This window comes from Monomorium pharaonis, chromosome 4 (assembly GCF_013373865.1).
Source record: "Monomorium pharaonis isolate MP-MQ-018 chromosome 4, ASM1337386v2, whole genome shotgun sequence".
Classification (NCBI taxonomy): domain Eukaryota; kingdom Metazoa; phylum Arthropoda; class Insecta; order Hymenoptera; family Formicidae; genus Monomorium; species Monomorium pharaonis.
Genome location: NC_050470.1, coordinates 17,530,244 through 17,557,545, shown reverse-complemented (window position 1 = coordinate 17,557,545; position 27,302 = coordinate 17,530,244). Strand labels below are relative to the sequence as shown.

Sequence of the window (27,302 nt, the reverse complement as noted above, 5' to 3'; positions counted from 1 at the left end):
AATTGAACCATAAACTTTTTTTTTATTTATCAAAGAAAGTATATTTTAATAACAAAACAAAAAAGTCAAAATTTTCTATTATTTTAAATATCTACATTTACATATGCAATTTTTTGGAATTTACATAATACGAGTTTTTGAATCTAAAGTTCCCCGAAGTTTCCCTCAATATTTGAAGTCTGTGAATGTGATTGTATTTAATATTACATAAACTATAATAATATTTACACCAATTACCACCATTAAAATTTAATGATGATATTCGTAAATAAATTTGAATGCATATAATATCAACCCATAAATCCTAAATAAATGAAGTCAGTTAGTTAAGTGAGTGTTTGGATTAATTTGTGATTACTAACTTTTGTCTTAGTTCAAATTTTAGAATACATACATTTTAAAAAAGTTATATGTACAGAAATTAGACAGATTTAATAATCGCCATTTACCATATAATTAATCTCAGTAAAAAAATTAATGTTATTAACAAAATAATCACTTGATTTAATACGCAAAGTGAAATCGATAAAAATTTCTAAATATCTTTGGTAGTTTTCTATTATCTTTCGCAAGCCGCACAAATTAAAAAAAACTGCCGTTAGGTAGCTACGACGACAAGAGTTTCTGTGTAATCAATTTTCTGAGAATGATTCATATAATCCAAAAAAAGCATACAAAATTTGAAAAATAACAGAACATTCACAATCAAGCAACATTGTTAAACCAGAGAAAACACTTTCCTTCTTTTCCTTCCTTTTCACTTTCCTTCTATTCCTACTCCGAACTCTGCGAAGAGAAGATTATGTTAATATGATTATTAGTTAAGGAATAAAAAGCGGATAATTTTTTTTCCATATAATAGTGTTAGAGAGTAAGTCCCAGAGACGCACAGTAATAAACACAGCAGGTTATGTGAAACGGACACAGTAACAAACAGACACAATGCGAAATGGACACAATTCGAAACGGACAGAGTTCGATACGGACACAGTGCAAAAGTCGCAAAACCCATGTGGTGCAGAGAATGCTTCGCGCGCACGCACGCACGCACGCACACGAAGGATGCAAAAGAGGACTTTGGTACCCCTCCCGCACCAACCCCGTCCAAGTCGCTAATTCATGTACATTGTATTGGAAATTTGCAAACACATATAAACTTCACTTTATTTGATTAACACTGTGTCCGTTTCGAGTGAATCCCAGATGCGCACAGTAATAAACGGACACAGCAAGCTGAGTGAAACGGACACAGTGCAAAACGGACACAGTAACAAACGAACACAGTGCAAAACGGACACAGTAAGAAACATACACAGTGCGAAACCGACACAGTAAAAAACGGACACAGTGCAAAACAAAGTCGCAAACCCATGTGGTGCAGAAAATGCTTTGCGCGCGCGCGCGCACGCACGTACGCACACGCACACACACACAAACACACACACACGGAGGTGCAAAGGGGGCCATTGGCCCTCCCTCCCGCACCCTCCCCGTCGGTAGAGGTGACCTAGAAAGTCGCAAACCCATGTGGTAAGTCCGTTTGTTACTGTGTTCGTTTTGCACTGTGTCCGTTTCGTTCTGTGTCCGTTTTGTACTGTGTCCATTTCACACTGTGTCCAATTGTTACCACGATGTGTCCGTTTCACTCAGCCTGCTGTGTCCGTTTATTACTGTGCGCATCTGGGATGCTCCCTCTGTTTCGCACTGTGTCCGTTTCGCACTGTGTCCATTTGTTACTGTGCGCATCTAAGACGCTTCCGTTAAAGGAAAATTCTATGTAGACCATCTGCAGCAACTATATCAATTACAGAAGACAAAGCTAAGGTTTCTCCACAAGCACTGCTACATCATACCAGAAAACAAATTTTCGATATGCAAAAGAAAGTTCTGCTTTAGTAAATACAGCAATTCCTAAATTCGGCTGAAAAAGAATTAGAACCAGTTTTTATCTTCTCATATGGTTTCGACGGAAGTACTGATCATTCCTCATATAAACAGAGATATCAAAACAGACTTTAATGTAAATAACATCGACAAAAATTTGGTACTTCACTCATACCTTTGCATTGGTCGACGAAAGATAACGTTATTTTGTAGAATAACCGACTCTCACAGTCAACAGATTTTGCCGGCCTATCTGTTTGTAATATAGAAAAAAGTCAGCTGACATCATTGCGGCACAAAAAACTAGTATTGAAGCTGGAATTGATGAACTACAAGCTCTTGAAATAGATTTAAATAATATTAATGTGCGCGTACATTTTTCTTTATTTTTAACTTTGGTTGATAGCAAAGTGTTAAAGATAATTACAAGTACGAAATCTACACAGGCTTATCCTATCTGTCATATCACTCCAAAGCAGTTTGATGATTTTTCGAACAGGTCAAAATCTATTTTTATGCCAGATCCGAAATCATTGCAGCTGAATCCATTACATGCATGAATTCGATTCTTTGAGTGTTGTCTGTAGATCTCGTATAGGTTGGATATAAAAACACGGCAGATGAAAACAAAGGAGTAAAAAACCAAATATTCTCAAAGAAAATTGTTAGTACAAAAAATCTTGCGCAAAAAATTGGGACTAAATGTCGATAAACAGAAATCAAAAGATTGTGGCAAAACCAATGATGGTAACATGGCTTGCAGAGCTTGAAGATGTCAACTTATTAATAAAACTCTGATTTAATCGGTTCACCGTGTAATCGTATTTTTGGTTATACCCGGATATCAAACAATTAACCGGTTTATCGGTTCTTCTAGAATCGGTTATTCGGTTCCCCAGTTAACTAACTACTCACTAAATTGCGATTATTACGGATAATCGTGTAAATAGGAAAAATTATAAATATTTTTTACCGTTTGTTTCCAACAAGTAGAATGCATTTCGGACAATAAACTTTTTGATAAGACAAAATTTACTGCGTTAAACAAATATATTAATAACTTATTAATTTCGAGTATGTTAAGTCCGGCGCAAAAATTTTTTCCATTTCGCTCTCGTTCTCGCGCATTCCGTTGCGCCGCCCGTCCTGCCGACCGCTTCCCAACCCACAAACATGAGCGCGCTCGAGAAAACCCCTGCGCTCAAATTCTAGTAATATGCTCCAGAATATTATATTTTATATATTGTTATTGACGCTAATTCCTCTTCACTTTTTTTATATTTGTATTTTTTATTTATTAATATTATTCCGTAACGCCTTCAACATAACGGAGACTCGAATTCACCAGATCAAGCAGTGTTAAATGTAATTAAGATTCTCTTCAATTAAAATTTGTCAGGGCCGTCTTCCGCGGACTCATTAATTGCAACATACAAGTTGTCTTTCGTTGTAATAGTCGATTTTCGTTCATTTTAATATTTTTAATATAATTCAAGCGACGCACGCATGTGATACCCTTGTGCCGCCGAAGCGTTGCTCCGGCCACGAGGCTCATGAATTCCGAGAAAATCGGCGACAAAAAGAACAATTACTAAGGTATGCGGATTAATAACTCCGCTAATAGCAGTAATAGCAAGGAGACGCAGAGAGAATTTGCACGCTTGTCACTCCGACCATCTCTGGAGCAAAAATCATGACAATCGATCCAAAGTTTAGGGATCGCATCTTTTGTCAAAATAAATTATTTGTCGCGCAAAATTCTAAGAATTCGAGTTCTCCTTTTCCGCATACTCCTAGTCCTGGGGTATATAAGCGAGGCGAAAACCACAGAAATTAGCTTTTTAGCCTTAGATGCTCTTAAAACGTCGTACTGTGTATCAATACCAAGCCTCTAAAACATTATCGCAATTCGCGAGTGAGCATTACTCCGCTGCATCAACGTGACATCCTGTGCGTCAAACAGTTCTCGGTGAAGAGGTTCGCCGAGCGATTGCTTGCCGCATATCAAACGTAAATCAAATCTGTATTGTAAATTGCGGAAATATACCTAATTAATTTCAAAATTGAATTAGTCTTTCGTTTCCATCTTTTTTCCTCATTTCCATTCTCATAGCTGCATTTGGCCTGTTTGAGGTGCATCACCTTCCTTTCTTCCTCTCTACTCCTAGCACTAAGGGAAAACGCAATAAATTAGAGTGGCAATGCGGAGATTCTACTGTCAAAATAGAATATAATACCGATTTTAGATTAAATATAGAATTTCGACTAACAAGTTGGGTTTGGAAATTGGCGACACTTTCTGATGACAGAAAACGTGCAGTTTGTAATTTGTGTAATAAATCTATCAGTTATAATAGTTCACCATCAGCTATAACCAATCACATGAAACAAATTCATAAGAAATCACGATTAAATTGATAAATTAAAAACAATTCAAAACAGCACATATTAATTGGCAAATAGTAAGCCAATACTGTATTAAGATTGGCTAACAGTTGACCAATGATAGACCAATGAACTGTGCTACTATTGGATAAATAGCTCCCCTCCTCACCCCCATTCCTGCCACCAGGACATAGGGTATGTAAGGACGGTTACAATCTAAGAGAGCTCAGTATCGGAGCTCCTAGCCCTGATGATGCAAACTGCAACGTTTGCAAAACATCGGCGCAACGCTGTACTAAGACGCGGCATGTATCTGGAAGTTCTTTCTATTAGAAGTAACGTCAATGGCCGTAAAAACTTTAAGTCTAAAATAAAGAGCATCCACGGAGAAGCTATCCTAGGGTCGACTAATCAATTTACTAAATTCAGGAAGTCCTACAACTGTGCTCATTAGCATTTCTAAAACGGTGCCGTGACCATCAAATGGTACCAAAATGCTTTCGATTAAAAAACCTCGTGCCATCTTCGAACCAAGCCAAAGCAAGGATTGCAGATTCCGGCCCCGGTAGCATACAATCGCATAAGGAGGGGATGAAGAACTAAGGGTAAGAATCAATCATATACTGAGCACTCATTTATTCTTTAATATAAATGGTTTTTGCCCTTAGTTCTTCATCGCCTCCCTATGCAACCATATGCTACCGGGACCGGAATCTGCTATCCTTGGGCCAAAGGAATTCTTCGACAAGCATTGTTGAAATTAGTTAGAGAGAGAATCTCAACAACTAAAAAAGATCTAGCTGAGACTTTCCGGCAACAATTTGAATTACATCTTTTTTCTCTCCAATTCTTTGGACTCGGAATCGTGGCAAACACTAAATCGGATAACATGTGACGATACGTCACTGAGTCCCGGGCCGACCATCCGCCCCACCACGGGACTCGGCGTCTACGGACGCCCTCCCCGATAGTCTAGAGTTCCCCCACGGGAAACCATTCCCACCACGCAGTTGAGAGCGCGTGGGGATCGCCCCGGCGGGTATATAAGCCGGGCGCGATCTAGACCTGACACCAGTTCCGTCCTGTCGACTGAGTAGGTCTCCGGACCACTCCGACGCCCGGTTCTCGCCGGCATTCGACTATCCTTGTGTCCGCCAACGGAGCAGGCCACCTGGCCGTTCTGCCGCCCGGTTCTTGCCGGCCTTCGGCTGTCCCTGTCATCCCCAACGGGGCAGGTTACCTGGCCGCCCTGCCCGCCGGTTCTCGCCGGCGACCACGGGTCGCGACCGCGTTCTAAGGTGCAGCGCACTAGCGCGCTCCCGTCCGATTGACGTCACTAGGCTAAGCTGTACATTGCTGTATATACCCGCATAAACTAAGTAGTACATAAGGTAGCATAAGCAATATGTAAGTTAGGCTAAGGCTTCTAATAAAGACTTATTACTTTAACATCGGTGTGCGCAAGTTGGTTTCCCCCCTCTCGAATCCTGGTACCCGGCGAGCCTGTCCGTTCGGGAAAGGCGAACCGTCACAAACATATAAACAAGCCATCCGTTCCGCTGAGACAAGAACACGAAAACAAAAAAGTAAGTATGATAAGATCAGTCCTCAGGTCCGAACTCCAGTTTCTACACATACAGTAAAGAATCTTAGCAGTTAAACTCTATCTCCATTTAAAGTTTCTGTCATTTCCAAAGGACTTAATTTCGCAATCTACTAACATTCCTAAGGAAGAAATCATCAGCCAAATTGAGACCGCTATTTTTCACCTTTCTCCTGAAGAAAGAAACAACATTAGAAGACGGACGGCCAATATTTTCCATAAGGTAAAATTCCCCAGCCAAAATATAAGCAGACAAAAGCCGCTTAGCACTCAGAAATTTGAAATAAAACAACATTTTAATTCTACCAGCAGACAAAGGGAACACGGTGGTTATAAATACGAAAGACTACTGCAATAAAATTAAAGCCATACTCTCAGATCACAAAATTTATAAAAAACTTAAACGCAACCCGACTTCCACTATAAAGAAGAAAACGATCTCTTTTCTTAGAAATGTAGATTTTCTTCCTCAAACTCTTAGAAATTTAATCTCCAAAGAATCTTCGGCTCCTAGACTCTACGGCGTTCCTAAGATTCATAAAGAATCAGTGGCATTACGCCCCATTGTTAGCAACATAGATGCATCCACCTATAATTTAGCCCGCTATCTCACCTCTCCAAGAACTTACTGGACTCAATGATTCTAATATTAAGAATTCAATAGATTTTGTGAACGAAATCACTAAAATCAAAACAAAAACTAATGATATCTTTGTAAGTTTTGATATAATCTCATTGTTTACAAATGTTCCAGTTCAGAACACTTTGAACATTATCAGGAAATCCGACAAAATTTTTACGAACCTCCTTCCATTAATAGAACACTTGTTGTGAGTGTAATGCACTCACACAAAAAATGTCGCAAGCGATATAAGGTGTCAAATGACACCTCGCGCGCGGACATCGCCCGGCCTACATACTGAGCGTCGCACCGGGCATTGCACCCGGTTGCTTAATAAACAACACCCAAAATCTCCTGATTTTGGGGTGGAATCTGCATAGCTAGCAATTGCTGGTTAAGCAAGAACATTGACCAAAGGCCAGTGACCGGGAAGTACCCTCCCCGGTTATACACCAAAAATCGGTGTATATAAACACCGAGGTACAGATAACGAGCGGGCTTTGCTACACATTATACAGCGACAAACGTATGTCGCTTATTCTTTTATATTTGTCACGAATATTAACGAATCAAATCAGTGTAACTCAATGTAATCAAGATATTAAATATATATACATTATTATACGACAATCGGCTACAATCTCTCAAGAAACCTGACCCGAGGAGTATCGACGGACAATCCCAAATACCTGTGTTCCTCTATCCACCAAAAGGCCACAACACACTGTTTAACGTCAACTTATTTTTATTTCCAAGAAGAATTCTTTGAACAAACTTCTGGAGCAGCAATGGGATTTTCCATCTCACCCATCATCGCAAATATCTTTATGGAACATTTTGAAAATCAAATTCTAAAAAACGCACCTCTCAAATCATCTATATGGTTCCGATATATTGATGATACTTTTGTGACTTGGAGCCATGGCAGAGATATTCTGCCTCAATTTCCTGCCTTTCTCAACTCTTAACATCCAAACATTCAGTTTACAATGGAAGTAGAACAAAACAACCAAATCCTTTTCTAGATGTGTTGGTTAGAAGGAGAAACAGAGATGGTACTTTAAGCCATCAGGTCTATCGAAAACTAACACACACCTAACTAACACAAAACTAACACTCACCATCATCCTTCCCAAAAGAATTCAGTCATTAGTTTACTGATATATAGAGCCCTCACAATTTCTGAACTTTTTTGAATGGGAAATTAGAACATCTTAATTAAGTTCTAACAAAAAATGAATATAGTAGTACAAATATCAGTCAAACAGTTCAAAGATTGAAGAACAAAATTTCCAGTCTCAACATTAAAACGCCGAATAAAGAAAAAAAAAAATAAAGAGAAGAGAACAAGATAGCTTTCCTTCCATATCTTCAAAATACGACAAAACGCATTAGCAAAAATTTGCGTAGACACAATATAAAAGTGATCTTCAAACCAAAAAAAGATTTTCCAGTTACTTCCTAATCCGAACAATCAGAGACAATGCTTAGAATCACCAAGTGTATACAAAATCCCCCGCTCTTGCGGAAAAGTGTACATAGGAGAAACCGGGAGAAAGATTAGTACACGAAATAACATCGAAATCAACGGTGTACCAAATACGGCCACTTTTCTCAATCAACCTTAGCCGAACACTGGATGGAGACTGGATGGACACTCCGTGCAATACAAAAAAGCTACAATGCTAGCTCCTTCTCAAGGTTACTTTGCCAAGAAACATCGTAAAAGTCTAGAAATTTTGAAACATCCCAATAACCTTAACTGTGATAAAGATTATCAAATAAGCCCAATTTGACACACTGTCCTCCCGGTTTTTTTTAATTAATCAATTAAAAACATTTCCAAATAGCACATATTAATTAGCAAATAATAAGCCAATATTGTATTAAAATTGACCAACAGTTGATCAATGGTAGGCCAATGAACTGTTAGATGAATAGCTCCGTGCCCTCTCCTCATCCCCTTCCTACCTCCAGGACAAGGGGTATATAAGGACGGTTACAATCCAAGAGAGCTCAGTATCGGAGCTTCTAGACCTGATGATTCAAATTTCAATGTTTGCGAAACGTCGACGCAACGCTGTACCAGGACGCGGCATGTATCCGGAAACCCTTTCTATTGGAAGCAAAATTCAAATATATCAATGAAAGGTAGATCGCTTAACGGTCTGCATTGGATCTTAGTGATAAATATAATTTTCATATTAAATTAAATAGCTTAGTAACTGTATTTCATATCTGACAAAACCTGTCGCTGCGCAGTTTAAAATATAGCTAAAAAATTTAATTTTATAGAAAAATTTTGTTTATTACTAAAATCCGATGGAGACCGTTAGATGATCTACATTTCATTGATATGTTTAAACATATACCGATCAGAAGAATTGATGTACTAGTATTATTATATGTTTTATATATATATATATATATATCGCCTAAAAGGAGATGCTTTAAGATATACTAGTTATTGCAAAGAATAATACCACATGCCTTGGTGGTCGAATTGGCTAAGATGCCCTCACGGAATTATGAGAGATCTGGGTTTAAACCCCAGCTGAGGTTTTATTTTTCGCAATAAATTAATTTAGTTTTTCGGGGAAGGAGAGAAGGGCGGATTTTAAGATGCTTTTGAGCATCAATATTTAGCTTAGTAACTGTGTTTCAAGTCTGAGGAAATCTGTCAGCGCGCAGTTTAAAATAAAACTAAGAGAAATTTAATTTAACAGAAAAATTATATTCTTCACTAAAATCCGATGCAGATCATTAAGCGATCTACATTCCATTGATATGTTTATTTACATTATGTAAATTTTTGACCGGTATATGTTTATGTACATTAAACATATACCGGTCAGAAGAATTAATATACTAATAAAATTAAGATAAATTTTTATAACTAAAGGGCTTAACGGAATAAGTATATAAAATCTGCCCCACGCACGTATCAAATCAAAATTGACATCATAAGTTGTGATATAATATCATATCAGTGTGATATAACATTCCTATAAATTTTATCTAAAAAATGCATTTTTGTAGGAGTTATGGAGAAAAGAAAAATCGAAAAAGTGATTTTTCTCGAAAACGGCTGAACCGATTTTGATGAAAAAAAAAATATGTTATGTAGATCGATAAGACTACTTAACAAAATCTTTTTTAAATTTTTTTTAAAAAAAACACCCACAAAAAATTATTTAAACCTTTTTAAGAATTTTTTTTAGAGTAATATTTTACCCTGATATCACTTTCATATTTTTACAGAAATATTCCCAAAATCCCCAACTTTTTCTAAGTTACATTTTTGTTTAATATGTTCGTATAATTCTTCCAAACAAGAATCTGCAATAAAATTGTCTCTTACAATTTTTTCTCAAAAAGTCTAATTGCATTGTATTAGTATTGGTAGTTATAATGGTGTGTAGAAAGCTGACATATTAATTCTTAGAAAATCATAAACTATTGAGTTCTAGCTTTATTTTCAATAGTTCTAGAGTTTATCATAGATTAAACACAGATTTCTGCTCATTGAAACAAAAAAATTCATTAGTATAGTAATTTGCCAGGTTCACACAGTAAATCACTGTGTCCTACAAAAATTTTAATAACATGTCTCGCAGTGCTTTAATAAACTTCAAATTTTATATGATATCTAGAGAAAGTTCTGGCAAAACATTACTATTTTAATTTTTTATCATTTTCTCGCCCCAAAAGATCTTTAATGTAAGATGCTGGTTGACACTCGGGAGTTCTGTGCATTATATTTTCTCGGCAGTTTTAAATGTATTTAAGCGTCTTTCAAAAAGTTCGGCCAGTAAACATTAATTCTTTAATAATCTTTATGGTTAAAAATATACGTGTAAACGTGAATCTTGCTGAGATACTGCTAATTTTTCAAGAGTTCTGTGCAATATAAGATCTTTCACGTGTAATTATGATTGCGTTTAAGCGCCATAAAAATTTTTTAAAAATTAATGTTCTTGAACAGAATTCTTCAAACGACGGTTAAATCTGATCAGAATCACACGAAAAATATTTTATGATGTCCAGAACTCTTAAAAATTCAGCAGCTTCTCAAAATATGCGTTTACACGTATACTTAGGGCGATAAAAATAATTAAAAAATTAATTAATAATGTATACAGAATTCTTCGGAAGGCACTTTGTAGGAGATAAATGTTATACAAACCGATCTTTTAATTTAACTTTACCGCGCTTTGAGTACACATATATTGTTACAGCGGTTAATGAGACGAATGTCAAACGACTGTGGAAAGCGATACATATGCCGGACCTGCAGAGGATAGAGCTATCGACGCAGAAGAAGAGCTAAAGAACATTAAAATAATTGACAGCGAGACAGTCACCGACTACGTGAGTCGAGCGCGAGGCTTGGCGATGAAATGCGCATCATCGGGACTGAATACAACGGAACGACAGGTCGTATACAGCGTTGTTCGAGGACTTCACAATAAATTTGCTCAGATCCGGGAAATATTGAAGACCCAGCGAGAAAAACGACTGGATGAGATCCTGGAAATCCTGAGAGAGAAAGAGAGAGAGTTGCTAAATAAGAACAACGGCGACAAAGACAACAGAGAGTCGGTGTACGCAGCTAAAAACTTCCGTAAGAAGGACAATAAGAAAAAATGTTTTGTTTGCGGTAAGATCGGCCATATGGCTAAACATTGTTATTATCGTAAAGATAAATTCGAGCAAGAGGAAAATAGCGGTAAAAATTGAAAAAATAATAATACCGATAATTCAAATAAGAAAGTAAATCTTGCATCCGAGGAAAAGCCGGATTATTCTACTTTTCACGCGTTTAATGTTAATACTTGTCCAGAATTAAATCAATACGAATGGATTATTGATAGTGGTTGTACGTCTCACATGACATTTAATAAAAAATACCTTATAAATTTTAAACCCATCAAGGGTAGAGTATATTTAGCAGGTAGAGATAACGTACTAGAATCTAAGGGAATAGATACGTCAAAAGTTCAAGTACAAGATAGTAATAATAAGATAAAATATATTGTTGTACATTCTTCAGTTTTTTCATACATGAAAAAACCACTTTAAAGAACCAGATAATGTAACAAATATTTTTAAACGATATGATTATTTTTGTAATAATTATTAATTATATTTAACATTTTTATAATAAAAAAATTGCTGAATATTAAAATAATACAATAAAGAATATTTATATGATACAAAAAAAACAGAAAGATTATACACATTCGCTTATAAAAAGCCAATGTTATATAAATTTGTTTTCTTATCTTTAATTTACAATTGTTTTATAATGTTTTATATATATATTTTGCAAATTAAAAAAATAATTTAAATAAAATTTATTTTAAACTAAAAATTAGTAGAATACAGTTTATCTTTTCTGCTCTTTACATAATACAATAGTACATTGTGTAACAGGAACGGGGTACACAAATATTAACAATATTAATGAATGATAAAAATTAAATTTTTATGAAAACTTAATCAAAAATGCTTCTAGTATTTTTCTCTGAACTTACGATATCAAAAAGAAAGTTCATCAATTAATTTAGCGAACTGAAAATTTGGAGCAAAAAAAAAGGTTGGCTTAATTTTTCATTCGCTCGATACGACTTGAAAATAATTTTTCCAAATGAAGCCAAACTCATTCGATAGTTTGAGGGTTAAACTTTCGACCCTTGTTCTTCTTTTTCTTCTGAAAATCTTTGTAAATAATTTAATAAATAATTAAAAATTGTGTTAAAATGGGGCATGCGTGGTACCTCAGGTGTGGGCACGAGTGGCACACAGCGCGCTGCGACAGCGGCTGCGCAATGTTACGTGCCTAGACACGATAAAAATTCTCTTCTTTAAAATATTTCTATCTAATCACCCTGTACAAACTATGTCTTAAAACTATCCTGATATATCATACCAGATCCTTACTTATTGATAACTTTTTCTATCTACGGTCTTTTTAAACTTAATATTTGTCTGTTTCCTCGTCCTGTAAACATCCTGCATCCCACCCAAACTATTCTTTATGACATAGATATCAATTATCAAATTCTCTCCTTTTTAAGAAATCAACCAATAGCTATTTCCGCCTTACGAGCACTTCCTATGATTGGACGATGCTAACTTATTCCGACTTTAATATAAGGATCCCTCTCAATGATTAGAGTCAGTCTCTGTACTAAACAACTAGAAGTTAAACAAAAGTCTATAAAACGTTAAAATAAACACTTTAAAATACCAGTGCAATCCATCTCTCACATTACGTGCATCTCACACGTAACAGCAATCAAATCGGCTGAGCTCTCTTAACCTGTAAAATAATACAAGTCAAAGACAGTCTGGTGAGAGAGCGCGCGGTGTACGGGTGTAGTAAGAAATAGTAAAGCTGCCGCGCAGACCAAAACATATACAATTAGCCCTTTTTAGGGCTAGAGCCGCTAGAGGAGCGCCAATTAATCCCCTGAAAAGGGAATTGGCGAGGAATGGAAAAATAGTCAATAGAAAGTGTGATACAGTAAAGGAATCGGCGGAAATTGGGGTTATAGTTCCAGAATCGCACATGGAACATAGTAGAAGGGAGTGTGCGCAAGCGCTAAGGGATGAAAACAAAGCTAATTTGAAAAATAGCGATAATTGCAATCATACGGAAAATAAAGTGCAGAGAGTAAGTGAAAAAGATTGGGGGATCGAGAATATGATTACAGAAAAAAGTGTACAGGAAATAATAGGCGTTAACCCAGTGTTGATAACGGGAAAAGACTTAAAAAATAAGAAAAAAGATAGTGGCAAAGAATACACGCAAGCGGTAACCGACGAAATGGGTAGTAAAAAGAAGAAGAATGCGGGCAAAAAGAAAAGACAAGTAAAGGAGGAGATGAAACAAGAGGACATAAAGCAGAGGAAAACGCAAAAACAGGAAGAAACAAGCAAAATTGAAGTAGCCAGCGTGACATCTGAATCTTGCTCTGACAAGGAAAATTCACTGCAACAGACAACAAAGTCAGCTACGAATTACACGGACGACGAGTCAAAGAGGGAAACGGTATACTTTAAACGGTAAGATCCTGTATAACTACGAAGGCACTGACATACAACTAAACAAAAGAGAGGACAAGGAATTTAAAACAGGACATAAAGGTGACTGCATAATATCAGTGAGAGTAAAACAGGAATACATGGAAAAAAGAGGAAAGAGAAATGATCTCAAAATATTAAGTGCCAAGGAAAATTTAAAGTCAGATAATTACACTAAGACTGGTTTTAGAACAGCAGACATCCACTATATAGGAATAGACAGAGCTAATAAAGTAATAAGAAAACTTGATAATATAAAAGAATTAAAGTATAGATTACTAGAAAGAAATATGAGTATAAAAGATGTAGTTACAGACTGGCCGGATAAGATCAAAGAACTAGTGAACGCACTAAATGAACATAAAGACATACAAAAAATGGAAAGATTAATCACAAAAAGATTAAAAAAATAGAAACCATAGCCACTGATAATATTGTAGTCACATTCAGAGGCAATAGAATGCCTCAGTTCCTATCAATATATGAAGGATTTAGTAAAATCAAAATAAGACCATATATTCTTAATGTGAAACAATGCTTTAAATGTTATAGATTCGGTCATGTTCAATCAGTGTGTAAAGAAAAAGAAAGAACCTGCATAATTTGTAAAGATCCATCACATGGTATATGCGAAAAAACGCCAAAATGTAAGAACTATAGAGAAACACACAAAGCAAACAGTAAAATGTGCAAAAAATTCACAAACCAAAGAAATATTCTTAGACATGCAGCGGAACAAAAATTTCTATAACAAAAGCTAAACAAGCATTGGGACGGCGATCAACAAGTTACAGGGACGCAGTAATAAAAGGAAGGGAAAGACATAAAAAAGAAATTGAAAATGAAAACAGAGTAAGTAACAAGGACCAACGAGCTCGTCAACAACAGAACAGGACAGCATATATACAAAGAGAAAGAAATAAAGAGAAGAGCGAAAGACAATTGATGGAAGATGAAAACCAAGAAGATGAATGGACCTATAACCAAGAGAGTAACACAACATATCTCATTAATAAGGGGAGCCAAGAAATACATGAAAGAAAGGAAGAAATCACAAGAAAACAAGAAGGAAAAAATATGGTAATTAAAAGATTCAAACACATAATTCAAAGGAACGACCAGCAAGAGTACTTCCTAGAAGCACTATTAGAAATAATAGAAATTATATATACAAAAACAAACAATTTAATATCAGAAAAGAGAAGTAAAGAAAGGAATAAAATTGAATGAAACAAAGACTTAGAAAAGGTCAAGACAATAAACAATCAGAGAGGCAAATACAAGAATGTTAGAAACAGTCAAGGGAGAATCCAACCATCAAAAAAGAGAAAAAACAGGAAGAAGGACCCATAGCAAGAAAAAGATACAGAAATACCACCAGATGGCAGTGTGACAACGTGAACGAAAAGTTGGAACATCTAGTTACTCAGAATCTATGACAAAGGACTAGGATACGAGAAAAGGAAACTAACTAAACCCTGAATCCAGAACGGATAGAATTTCAAGATAATATATATCAGGCCACAAAAACCAGTGCAAGAACAATACAACGAGAGCGACAGGATACTGTGCCTGCAAGGACAAGATACATACGTGTCGCATATCTGCATCAGATTTGACACATTAAACCTTTAAAAAAAAAAAAAAAAAAAAAAAAAAAAAAAAAAAAAAAAAAGGCTGATGCAAATGTACACTTTTTATAATTAGTTTTAATTAGTATTAATTAGTGTATAAAATATTAAAAATACAAGTGTAAATATAATAGTGATGGTTAGGAATTATAAGAAAAAAATAGACAGACGTAGTTGGGTCGATGGACAAATGCACTTGGCCACTCAAAAAGTGCTCAAGGGAAAATCATGTAAAAACATTGCAAATGAATTTGATATCCCAAGATTCACTCTTCAAAAGAAACTTAGAGAAATTTCTGATGATCTTTTACAAGTAGAAAATCATCACAGCAAAGGTACTTTTTGTTTTAATTATAATTCATTTCCTATGCTAAAACTTTCATTTTAGTTGTAGGGTTTATACGTACTTTCACTGATGAGCAAGAAGAAGCTTTGGCTCGGTACATCTCAGACATGGAGAGTAAATAGGTCTCGATGGAACAGAAGTGAGAAAGTTAGCATTTGAATTTGCTGAACATTTACAAATCCTCCATAAATTTAACCATGAAAAAAGTAAAATATTAAAATATAATAAAAAATACTTTTATTTAGCTTAATCACCGTATTTTTATAATTTTATTTTTGTAATGTTTATGTAGAAGAGACTGGTAAAGACTAATTACGCAGTTTCATGAGTAGACATGAGTTTTCTCATAGAAAAGCCAAGCACGCATCTTCTTCCAGAGTAAATGAATTTAATAAACAAGCTGTTGAAGAATTCTTGGCTCTACTAAAAATGTTTTGGATGAGTATAAGTTTACGCCTGACAGAATTTATAATGTGGATGAAACAAGTATATCTATCGTGTCTAAATCATCACCAAAGATAATTGCCAAAAGAAGACGAAGCCAAAAGAAGAAGAAGAAAAGGTTGAAGGGCTAACTGTTAGTGAAAGAGATAAAAGTGTAATAGCTGAAATTTGTATGTCAGCAGCAGATGCCTTTATGCCTCCAATGTTAATATTCCGAGTGAAGAAAAACTTGGAATTTGTACATGATATACCGCTTGGAGCTTGGGCAGAATTCCATAAAACTGGATATATTTACAAAATGGTTTGAGAAGTTTGTACAATTCTCCCAAGCAAAGCCAGATAATCCAAAAGTCTAAAAAATCTGAAAGTAATTGATTTAGCAAGAGAAAATGGTGTAATTATATTGTGGTTTCCACCTCACTGTACCCACAAAATGCAGCCGCTAGATGTGGGTTTTAATGATCCGCTTAACATGTGTTTTGACAAAGAAGTCTGTACTTTTCAAGGCAAGGTAATCGAGTCACTTTGAAAAACTTATTCTCTATATTTGGCAAAGCATTTATTCAAGCGGCTAAAATGGAAACTGCAATTAATGCCTTTCAAAAATGTGGAATCAGTCCTTTTAATTCAGAAGTATTTTCTGAATCAGATTTTCTGCTTCAAAAGATGCAACCTCTTCAAATTCATGCAACTCAAGTAATGCAGATAAATAAATTTAAATTATAAAATTACTATTTAAAATTGCTCTAACAAACACTTAAAAATTATTCTGTCAAACTATTATTAAATTATTTTTTTCCATCAAATTCACTCATATAATTTTTTAAATAATATTAACACTTTAATATTTAAATTTTAAAGTCAGAGGCAAGAATTGCAGAATTTACAAAGGCTATTAAACAAGTAATGAACACTAGTCAAGAATCTAGTTCAAACCAAGGTATTATAAATTGTCAGTCTTCTACGGGTACTCAAAATTCAACACACAATCCAAATATTGATTATAATGTAGCAAAAAATTCAAAATCTAGGTCTAATCAAGCTACTAAAGATTGTCAGTCTCCTACGCTCAACCAACATTCTACGTACCCTAGTCATAATAATGTAGCAGAAGAAATCCGATTTCCTTTATCATATATTATTCAAGCAAAGCCACTAATTAATGTTTTGGTACATAATATCTTATATTTTTCTTTAATTTATAATTAAGTTATAATTAACTTATAATTAAGTTTAATTTTTAATTCGGTTGCTTTCTTTTTTTTATATAGTTCCTATTTACAATTTTAAAGATGTTTCATCGAAAGAAGTAAACAGCAACCATGGTGACATTCGACAAGAGGTTCAACTGAATAAATTGTCAGCGAATCAATCCATCGGAGCCACCACTTCTTTTAATGCACAATTTTATTTTATCAAATAATGTCGATAAATAAACATAAAGTTAATAATGTTATTTGTTACTTCAACTTATTAGGTCTCATAGCGAAACAAGTCGCAATATCGAAAAAATGTTAACACAGTTCTTGGGAGCGTTTCTACCAACAATTTTTGCAACAAAAAGTTGGTTGCAAAAAATTTTTTTTAACAATTTGTTATAAACAAATTAACAATAATTATCTTAGACTGAAATAAATCAAGCCAATCGATTCTATGCAAAAAACCACGACAAAAACATAAATATCCATGTAAATAACCCCATTTATTACAAAAAATTTATAAACTTCTATGTGCATATAACCGCTATACAAGTCGTAATATCAAAAAAGTGTTAACGTAGTTTTTGCCAGCGTTCTTAGCAATGATTTTTGCAACAAAGGTAGTTGTCAAAAATTGTTTAAACAATTTGTTATAAACAAATTAACAAATAATCATTCTAAACTAAGATAAATAACGCCAATCAATTCTACGCAAAAAAAAACACGACAAAAACATGTTTAATATGTCCATGTAAATACCCCATCTATATATATAGAAATTGTTTATACATTTATTTATAATAAAGGGAGTTATTATACATGTTTTTGTTGTGGTTTTCATGCAAAATTTAATTTGAGTTTATTTTAATCTAAAATAATTATTTGGTAATTTGTTTATAACAAATGTTAAAAAAATTTTTTTACTTTTTGTTGCAAAAATCATTGCTAGGAACGCTGCCAAGATCTGCGTTAAAATTTTTTCGCGACTTGTTAAAAATTAAAAATTGAAAAAAAAGAAAAAAAAAGAAAATTGATAACATATTTTTAACCTTTTTGAACCAAAATGCCACATTTTCTTTTGAATTTTCAATGCTCTATCTTCTGATGTAATCAACCTAGTAAAAATTTTTTTAATATTATTTCCGAACGTGAAAAGCCTTGTTCAGATGCCGTCGTCAAAATTAATCTACAAAGTCTTTAAAAAAAGTTACATCTTATTTTTTCAAAAAAGAATCAATTTTTTTTGTAAATTTTTTTTTTAAATCCCTATTTTGAATTCGAAAACAAGTGGCCAAAACATCTCTACCATGGTAGAAAGTGTCATCTGTATCTGCTCTAAAAGATCTCATCGCGATTTTTTCGAAAATTTAATACGCGACTTTAATATGGCAGCTCAAATTCAGCAAATTCGAAAAAATCGATATTTCTTAGATTTTTTTATGGTGATCTCTCTAAATATAATTTAAAACCGACTAGAATTAATCAACACCACATATAAAATGCTTGAAAATTATACATATTTCGATATTATTGTCAAATCATTGTCAGTCCTAAGAATCTATAATCTTTGGGTCTGTTCGCGTCACATGCCCCAACATGCTCCTATTCATCCCAACGCACTCCAATACGTTGATTCCGATGACGCCAACCTATTAGAATGCGTTGGAGTGAGTACGAGCATGTCGGAGCATAGCGACGCGGACAAACCATTTGATGCAGAGAGGTGACCTTCTTTTGGACACGTAACGATTGGACACGGCTCGATTGGACACTGCACGATCGGACACCGCATTATTGGACACTGCATTATTGGACACCGCACGATTAGGCACTGCATTATTAGACACCGCAATCTTCTAGTGAAAAACATTATTATATCATATGATAAATTATCTAACCTTAGAAACATCTAACAGAAAAAAGCGTCGCTCTGCCAGAAAAAATGTGAATTTCAAATGTTTATATACATATTATTGCGAGCATCTCATTTTGCGTGGAAAGTCGCAAACCTATGTGGCGCAGAGAATGCTGCACGCCCGCGCGCGCGCACACACGCACGCACGCACGCACGCACGCACGCACGCACGCACGCACGCACAGAAGAGTGCAAGAGGGGTCCAAATCGCTGACCTATGTAAATTGTATTGGAAATCTGCAAACACATGTAAATGTGTGTGTGTGTGTGTGTGTGTGTGTGTGTGTGTGTGTGTGTGTGTGTGTCCAATCGTGCGGTGACCAATCGTGCTGTGGCCATTCTTTACGTATCCAATCGATCCGTGTCTAATCTTTACGTGTCCAAACGGGATACTCCCGATGCAGAGACACTACCGCCGACATAGTGTCACCCAAACTACACGTAGAGGTTATTCGTTCGGATTTGTATCTCTTTTGTATGCTGTCTGTCTCTGTGTGTATGTGCACGCGTGCGTGTGTGCATGTGTACAGCAGACACACAAACACACAAGAGAGAGAAATTCGACCGAGCAACCTCCACGCCGGTGTATCCTGGGTAACGCTAACGCCAGCGGTAGTGTCTCTGCAACAAAGATCATAGATTTTTAGAACCGACGATGATTTGACAATAATATCAAAATGTTTATAATTTCCAAGCATTTTATATGTGGTGTTGATTAATTCTAGTCGGTTTTGGATTATATTTAGAAAGATCACCATGAAAAAATCTAAGAAATATCGATTTTTTTTAATTTGCTAAACTTTGAGTAGTCATATTGAAGTTGCCGTATTGAATTTTCGAAGAAATTGCGATAAGGTCTTTTAAAACAGATACAGATGACACTTTCTACCATTAAAGATGTTCTGACCACTTGCTTTCGAACTCAAAATATGGGATGTTTGAAAAAAATTACGAAAAAATCGGCTTTTTTCGAAAAAATGAATTGTAACTTTTTTCAAAGATTTCGTAGGTCAATTTTGACCACGGCATCTGAAAGAGGAAGCTTTTTGCGTTCGAAAATGGTATTCAAACAATTTTTACTAAGTTAATTACATCAAAAGATAGAGCTTTGAGTTGAGAAGAAAATGTGGCAGTTTGATCCAAAAAGGATTAAAATATATTTAATTATTTATTTACATAAAAAAATGGAAGTATTTCACATTACGCCTTATTTTGGTGACATTGGAAAATATAAAAAAATATCACATTTTTCATATCGCCAAATATAGTTTTAGAATAGAATAAAAAATCTGACCATAGATTCTTAATGTTCACTTTTTCACCTTTCCATTGACCACCATTTTAACCCTCAACCTCTACCGTGTTTTTCGGCATCCTCTAACCCTACCTATAGGTCGTTTTCGTCTTTGCCCTTATAACCATATAAATAATGATTTAAAAAATCTGAAAAAAAATCTCTGTATACTCTTTAAACATTTCTCTTTAAGAAACTACCATTATATTACCCCCCTCCTCCCAAAATTTAATATGTATTTTTTAATAAACAGCGAGAAAAATTAGTACAAAAAAGTTAATTAAAAAGAAATATATAGCAATAATAAAAATTAAAAAAAAAAATTTTTTTTAATCAGTTTCTGGAAGGAAAAAAGTTCCTTTTTACAAAAAAAAAAATGTCTGACCAACGTAGAATAAAAGCAAATATCCAATTACATCATATAAAAATTGTAATTTTTCGAGGATAATAAATAGCGTTGTAAAATAGGGAAACATCAATAAATCAACAATTTTTTTTAGCTTAAAGTTTTAACAAATTATTATTTAATACATAGTAAAAATACAAAATTTTGTTATAAAAATAGAAAAAGAACAGTTTAAAAGCAGTTGCGACAGCAATTTAAACGATAATCATGGCAAACGGATTTGTTGCATCGAGCATAATATTGATTGGTCTTTTTATCATTTTTATATAAACAATAAAAACATATTTTTCTTTTTTTCATTTATTAGTTAATGTCCAATCTTCCTAATATTATAAATGCTAAATTTTGTTGGTCTGCTTAAAGTATTCTGGATTTCTAACCTCCATTGTAGAACCTCCATTGTTCATCTTAAAATATATACATAATTATGTTCTAAAATGCATGTATGTGTCCGAAAATACTTAATTAACAAAAAAAAATTTTTTTTCGAAAGTCATTTTTACTTACATAATGCTTACTTATGTCGAAAACGTCTTATTCAAATTTTACCTGGCTGGCGTTTAGAGTAGAACAAACGGACCAGGCTGGTCTTATGCACTAAAGACCCCCCCCCCCAAATTTTTTTTAGTACAAAGCGCTAGCATCACGGTTGTACAAAAAATTAAGGATAGTAGTTTTAAGCAGGACAAAAATGACCCATAGATATGAATTGAGGGTTAATTACTTTATCTTTTTTTTCTAATAAATACAGGCGTTTAAAAAAAAGGAAATTTTAAAAAATTTTTTATTCCTTCTCATTCTTTTCAAAAAATCTTTTCTTTTATAATATCTTCGACTTTTTAACCAAGACTATCATAACTCTAAATTTTTTTCGATTGAAAAAAAATGCGTTGAAATTGATTAAATTTATTCAGAGATGTAAGCCAACAAAGTAGAAGGGTTACGCTAATCCAGTTTCGTACTAATTGTAATTTTTTTATAGTTTGTACCTTGAGGGTTAAGTTTACAGAAAAGACGAATTCTGCGAACGTTTGTATACATTACCGTATGAGTGTTACAAGATGACGCACATGCGAGTGTGATAACAAATAAAAGCAGAAAACAAAGTAAGCATGCAGAAAAAAGTATGGGAATGCATTATTTTACTGTTTGTGCTATCTTTAGTAGGACAAAAACGGAGATAATGAATTATTTGTGTAATATAATTGTTTTGTGGAAAAATAACGAATTTCTGACCGAAAAAGGAACGCATAACGGATTTTATACGCATTTGTAATAAAAAATATTAAATTATCATTAAATAATTTTATATACAGGGTGTTAATAAACCCCCGCTTAATATTTATACCATCGCTTAATATTTATAGCCCACGAAAATCGAAAATAAAAAGCTCTCTAAATTTTTTTGATTCCATGCGTACAGCTCCTATAATAACACAGGCACAAAAAAAAAAGTGGTTGGTCCGGCGGACTAGACTAGTCAATCCTTATGTATTTCGATCCGCTGAATCCGAATCTAAGATCAGAATTGCAAAATTAGCTCGCATTTTCTAACCTCAAAAAAAATTTTTTTTTAAATATTGGTCCGGTGGGCCAGACTAGTCAATTCTTATGTATTTTGACCTGCTGAATCCGAATCCAAGGTCAGAATTGCAAAATTAGCTCGCATTTCCTAACCTAAAAAAAATTTTTTTTGAAATTAGGAAAAAATGAGCTAATTCAGCAATTCTGACCTTGGATTTGGATTCAGCGGGTCAAAATACATAAGGATAGACTAGTATGGTCTGCCGGACCAACATTAAAAAAAAAATTTTTTTTGAGGTTAGGAAAAAATGAGCCAATTCAGCAATTCTGACCTTGGATTTGGATTCAGCGGGTCAAAATACATAAAAATAAACTATCTGGTTTGCCGGACCAACATTTAAAAAAAAAATTTTTTTTTTTTAGGTTAAGAAATGCGAGCTAACTTTGCAATTCTGACCTTGGATTCGGATTCAGCGGGTCAAAATACATAAGGATTGACTAGTCTGGCCCACCGGACCAATATTTAAAAAAAAAATTTTTTTGAGGTTAGAAAATGCGAGCTAACTTTGCAATTCTGACCTTAGATTCGGATTCAGCGGGTCAAAATACATAAGGATTGACTAGTCTAGTCCGCCGGACCAACCACTTTTTTTTTTTGTGTGCCTGTGTAATTATTGTCGGAAAATAGTGAAATACGACCAATGTACGCACAGCTATAACGGAAACACGAGCACGAAGGAAAACAAGACAATCGTCGTTGTATGAGGAAAGATATCCGCGTCATTGCAACGCTGTTCGTAGCCGTCGGCGATGGGGACTAAGGATGCTCGACGATAGCTTATAACTAAAATTTACATATAGATTTTTAAACTGCACTACATAAATTGCAAAGCTAGAAAGATATTAAAAGTTGATTAAAAGCTTAACTGTTTAATGTATAATTTGATGAAATCTTTTGACAAAATTATTTTATAATTTAACATTATTCGACAACAATATTTGAATTACTTAAAAAATATTAAAATTACTAATAAATATAAAATTACTCAAAAACATCTAAAAAAAGGAATTATGTTACCACACCAAACTATTTACGCATTATTGACAATTGTATTGTCACAAATCGTACACAAAACGTAATATTCATAAAATGTAAGTAGAAATTTTTACAGACGCCGGATTTTACAATTTGTGGAATTTATTCCAACATGCAAAATTACCAAATAGAAAACAACTAATTGTTCATGAATTATTCGCTTTCATTTATTTAAAATTCAAGTATATCAATGAAAATAATGACAAATTTTCTGGAAGCTGTTAAGTGGTCTGCAAATATAAAAAATGTGGTCAAACATATTAACTTTACACGTTTAATCGATAAAATTGGAAAATTGCGAAAAAAAATCGGAAGCGGCAGACTTTTATAAGCGGCGAATTATTCGGTTTTATTAATTAAAAACTGTAGTTTATCATTGAAAATACTACGGCACATCTCCTAAAAGCTGGCCTGCTAGTATAAGGATAACAAAATATATTAATTTTACATACAGTTCTGATAAGCTTGCAAAATTACGAGAGAGCATAAGCTGTAGTGGATTTCCAACAAATTATTCGCTTTCACTGATTTAAAATTCAAGTATATCAATGAAAATACTATGAAATGATTCTCTGAAAGTTTTCAATCAACTTTTAATTTATTTTAGCTTCGCAATTTATGTAGTACAGTTTAAAAATCTATGTGTAAATTTTAGTTATAAGCTATCGTCGACCATCCTTATCGCTGACCGCTACGAACAGCGTTGCGAATAGTAATGAATTTTGCGCTGAAGTTCAACATAACAACAATCGCCGTGCGCCGCGGCCCGGTCGCCCAGCCGGCGCGGCGCGGCGCGGCACGGCGGCGCGGTGTGAATTATTATTTTTAACCATGTTCCACCACTCCGATTGATTTGAAAAAAATATGTGTTAAAAAAGAAAATCTAGAGATGTTTTTGTAAAAATATAAAAGTGGTATCTCAGAACCATCACACCTCAAAAAATTCATAAAAAATTCAAAAATTTTTTTATCGGGTTTTTTTTCACCACAAAAATTACTTAAAATTTTCTTAAACTTATCTAAACGATGTTTACAACATATATTTGTTTCATTAAAATCAGTCCAACCATTTTCGAAAAAAACCACTTTCTTAATTTTTCTTTCCCCCTCCATAACTCCCCAAAAAATGCAATTTTGTAGCTAATATTTGGGGAAGTTTTACATCTCAAGGGTGCCAACTAATGATATCAATTTGAGCTCAATTAGTGCGAGGGCAGATTTCACCTGCTTATTCCGCTATGCCCTTTATATATAAAATTAAATACACATAAAAATTTACAATTATTATAGTGGGTAATTTATAAATTACCCACTATTATAGTTGTAATTTTAGTTGTAATTTTGTAAAAAATTTTACAAAAATTTTTTAGTGTACCACTATTTTCCGACAATAATTATAAGAGCTATACGCATGGAATCGAAAAAATTTAGAAAGCTTTTCGTCTTCGATTTTCGTGGGCTGTATAATGGTATAAATATTATGCGGAGGTTTATTAACACCCTGTATATGTATATATAAAATATTGTAAGGGTAATTCAGAATAACCACTTGTGCTTTAATAGACTGTGGTAATTGAATTCTGAGACATTTATAAATCTATACACGTAATTTATAAATGATCTATGTTACATATATTTGTTTTTTTATCTCTAAATCATAAATTTCTTTATAGTTATACATAACTGTGATTCTTATTATAATGCATACCTCGGTAAAGTTAGCAAAAGATGTTTTTTTCGTTCCAATGCGCACCACTTGCGGAGGACGCATAACAAACTTCTGTTTCTTACCAGCCACCATGTCAGGATTTTTCTCTCGCATGATATTGAATACTCTAACTAATAATTCATCGTACGTATAGTCTCTATCCGAGCCTATCCACAAACTCGGTTCCTCCACTAAAGAAAAAAATAAATAATTTCTATTAACAAATGACAGAAAAAATTGTCAATAAATATTGATTCCTATGTGAGATTATTAGAATAAATAGGCAAGTGCATAAAAAGATAATGTATGTGTTCTTAAATTAATAATTCAAAAGTTAAAATTAATTCAAGTTTTACAAAAATTCAAAAATTTAACCTTTTCAAGAACCAAAAAAAATTTCCATTTTCAAACCTTTTATTGTATAAATATACTAATTTTTTCTTTATACAATGAATATAATAAATAAAATAAACTTAGCTTTAATTAATATTTTGAGAATTAATCATAAACAAACATGCGCATACATACATTTCTTACAAATATGAGAAACATTTTCATAAAAATAAGTAAAATTTAGATAACTATAACGTCGTTAAAAATCAACAAATTTACATTTAAAGAAAAGATTTTAAAGCTTAAAATCTTTAATTTCAAAAAAGTATTATGTGCTTTAAGTTTCTGTAAGTTTAATAATAAAAAATGTATAAGCTGCATAAAATAGGAAATTTTTTTTTCACTTTAAGAGGATGCTAAACTGCCCGTCAAACTTGATCGAGGTCGATAAGATAGAATCGTTTATTCTTCTTCATAAAAATATTTGATTTAAAATACAAATTATGTAGCTTATACGTACAAATGAATAACATACCTCAGTTCAGAATAGATTGAGGAATAAGAATATATGCATCAAATTACGATTAGAAGCCATAAAAAAAGTTATTTGTGTGATCAAATTTTATTTATCTAAACGTTTTTACTAAATTTTTGAAAATTTGATCATACAAAAAACTTTTTTTACGGCTTTTAATCGTAATTTGATAAATATAGTCTTATTCTTCAATCTATTCTGAAGTAAGGAATGCCATTCATTTTTACGTATAAGCTACATAATTTGTATTAGGTGTACAACTTTGCTTCCGCTTTTTTTCGAAATTCGAGGCTTTGTTATTGTGAAAAACTGGTATTGTGAAAAACTATACATTTATGATTCAAAGTATTGTCCATCACTGGCCGCTACTTTCTCCCATCTTTCTGATACGTAGGAAGCATACGAATCCCGCGTCGAAAAAATTGGTCATCTTTTGAGACGATCCACAAATCGATCCAATTTTTCACTTCTTCATAAGAACGGAAGTGCTGGTCAGCCAGGCCGTGTGTCATTGATCGAAACAAGTGATAGTCAGAGGGAGCAATGTCCGGAGAATACGGCGGGTGGGGTAAAACTTCCCATTTCAACATTTCCAAGTATGTTTTGACGGGCTTTGCGACATGGGATCGAGCATTGTCATGCTGCAAAATCACTTTATCGTGTCTATCATTGTATTGCGGCCGTTTGTCTTTCAGTGTTTGGCTCAAACGCATCAATTGCTTTCGATACCGATCGTCTGTAAATGTTTCAGTCGGTTTTAGTAGCTCATAACACTACGCCGAGCTGGTCCCACCAAATACAGAGCATGACCTTGGAGACGTGAATATTCGGTTTAGCCGTCGACGTGGAAGCATGGCTGGGAAGTCTTATGATTTTCTGCGCTTGGGGTTATCGTAATGAATCCATTTTTCATTCCCAGTCACAATACGATGCAGAAATCCCTTCCATCTTTGTCTTGCAAGCAGCTGTTTGTAAGCAAACAAACACCGTTTAACATTTCTCGGCTTCAACTCTTACGATACCCAATTTCCTTGTTTCTGAATCATTCCCATGACTTTCAGGCGTTTTGAAATGGCTTGTTGAGTCACTCCCAATAATCCTGCCAATTCTTCTAGCGTTTAACATGAGTCTTGATCAAGTAATGCCTCTAATTCTGCATTTTCCAAAACTTTCTCTCTTCTACTGCCATGCCGGTCTTCGACGTTAAAAATCACCGTTCTTGAAGCATTGAAACCACTCTCGACACGTTCTTTCACTAATAGCGGCCTCACCATACTATTTGAGAGCA

The 27,302-nt window shown here is 34.0% G+C and overlaps 1 protein-coding gene across 4 annotated transcripts in view; it reads right to left on the bottom strand.

Moving 5' to 3' along the window:
- LOC105837104 (eukaryotic translation initiation factor 2 subunit 2) overlaps positions 1–27,302 on the bottom strand; it is a 72,330-nt gene that overhangs the window by 18,359 nt on the left and 26,669 nt on the right. For 3 of the 4 annotated variants that reach the window (XM_036286488.1, XM_036286489.1, XM_036286491.1), the window contains one exon: positions 25,147–25,337. The exons of the other annotated variant lie outside the window; for it this stretch is intronic. In XM_036286488.1, coding sequence (XP_036142381.1) covers positions 25,147–25,337 — 191 coding nt within the window. The remainder of the gene's footprint in view (positions 1–25,146; positions 25,338–27,302) is intronic. 4 annotated transcript variants of the gene reach the window in all.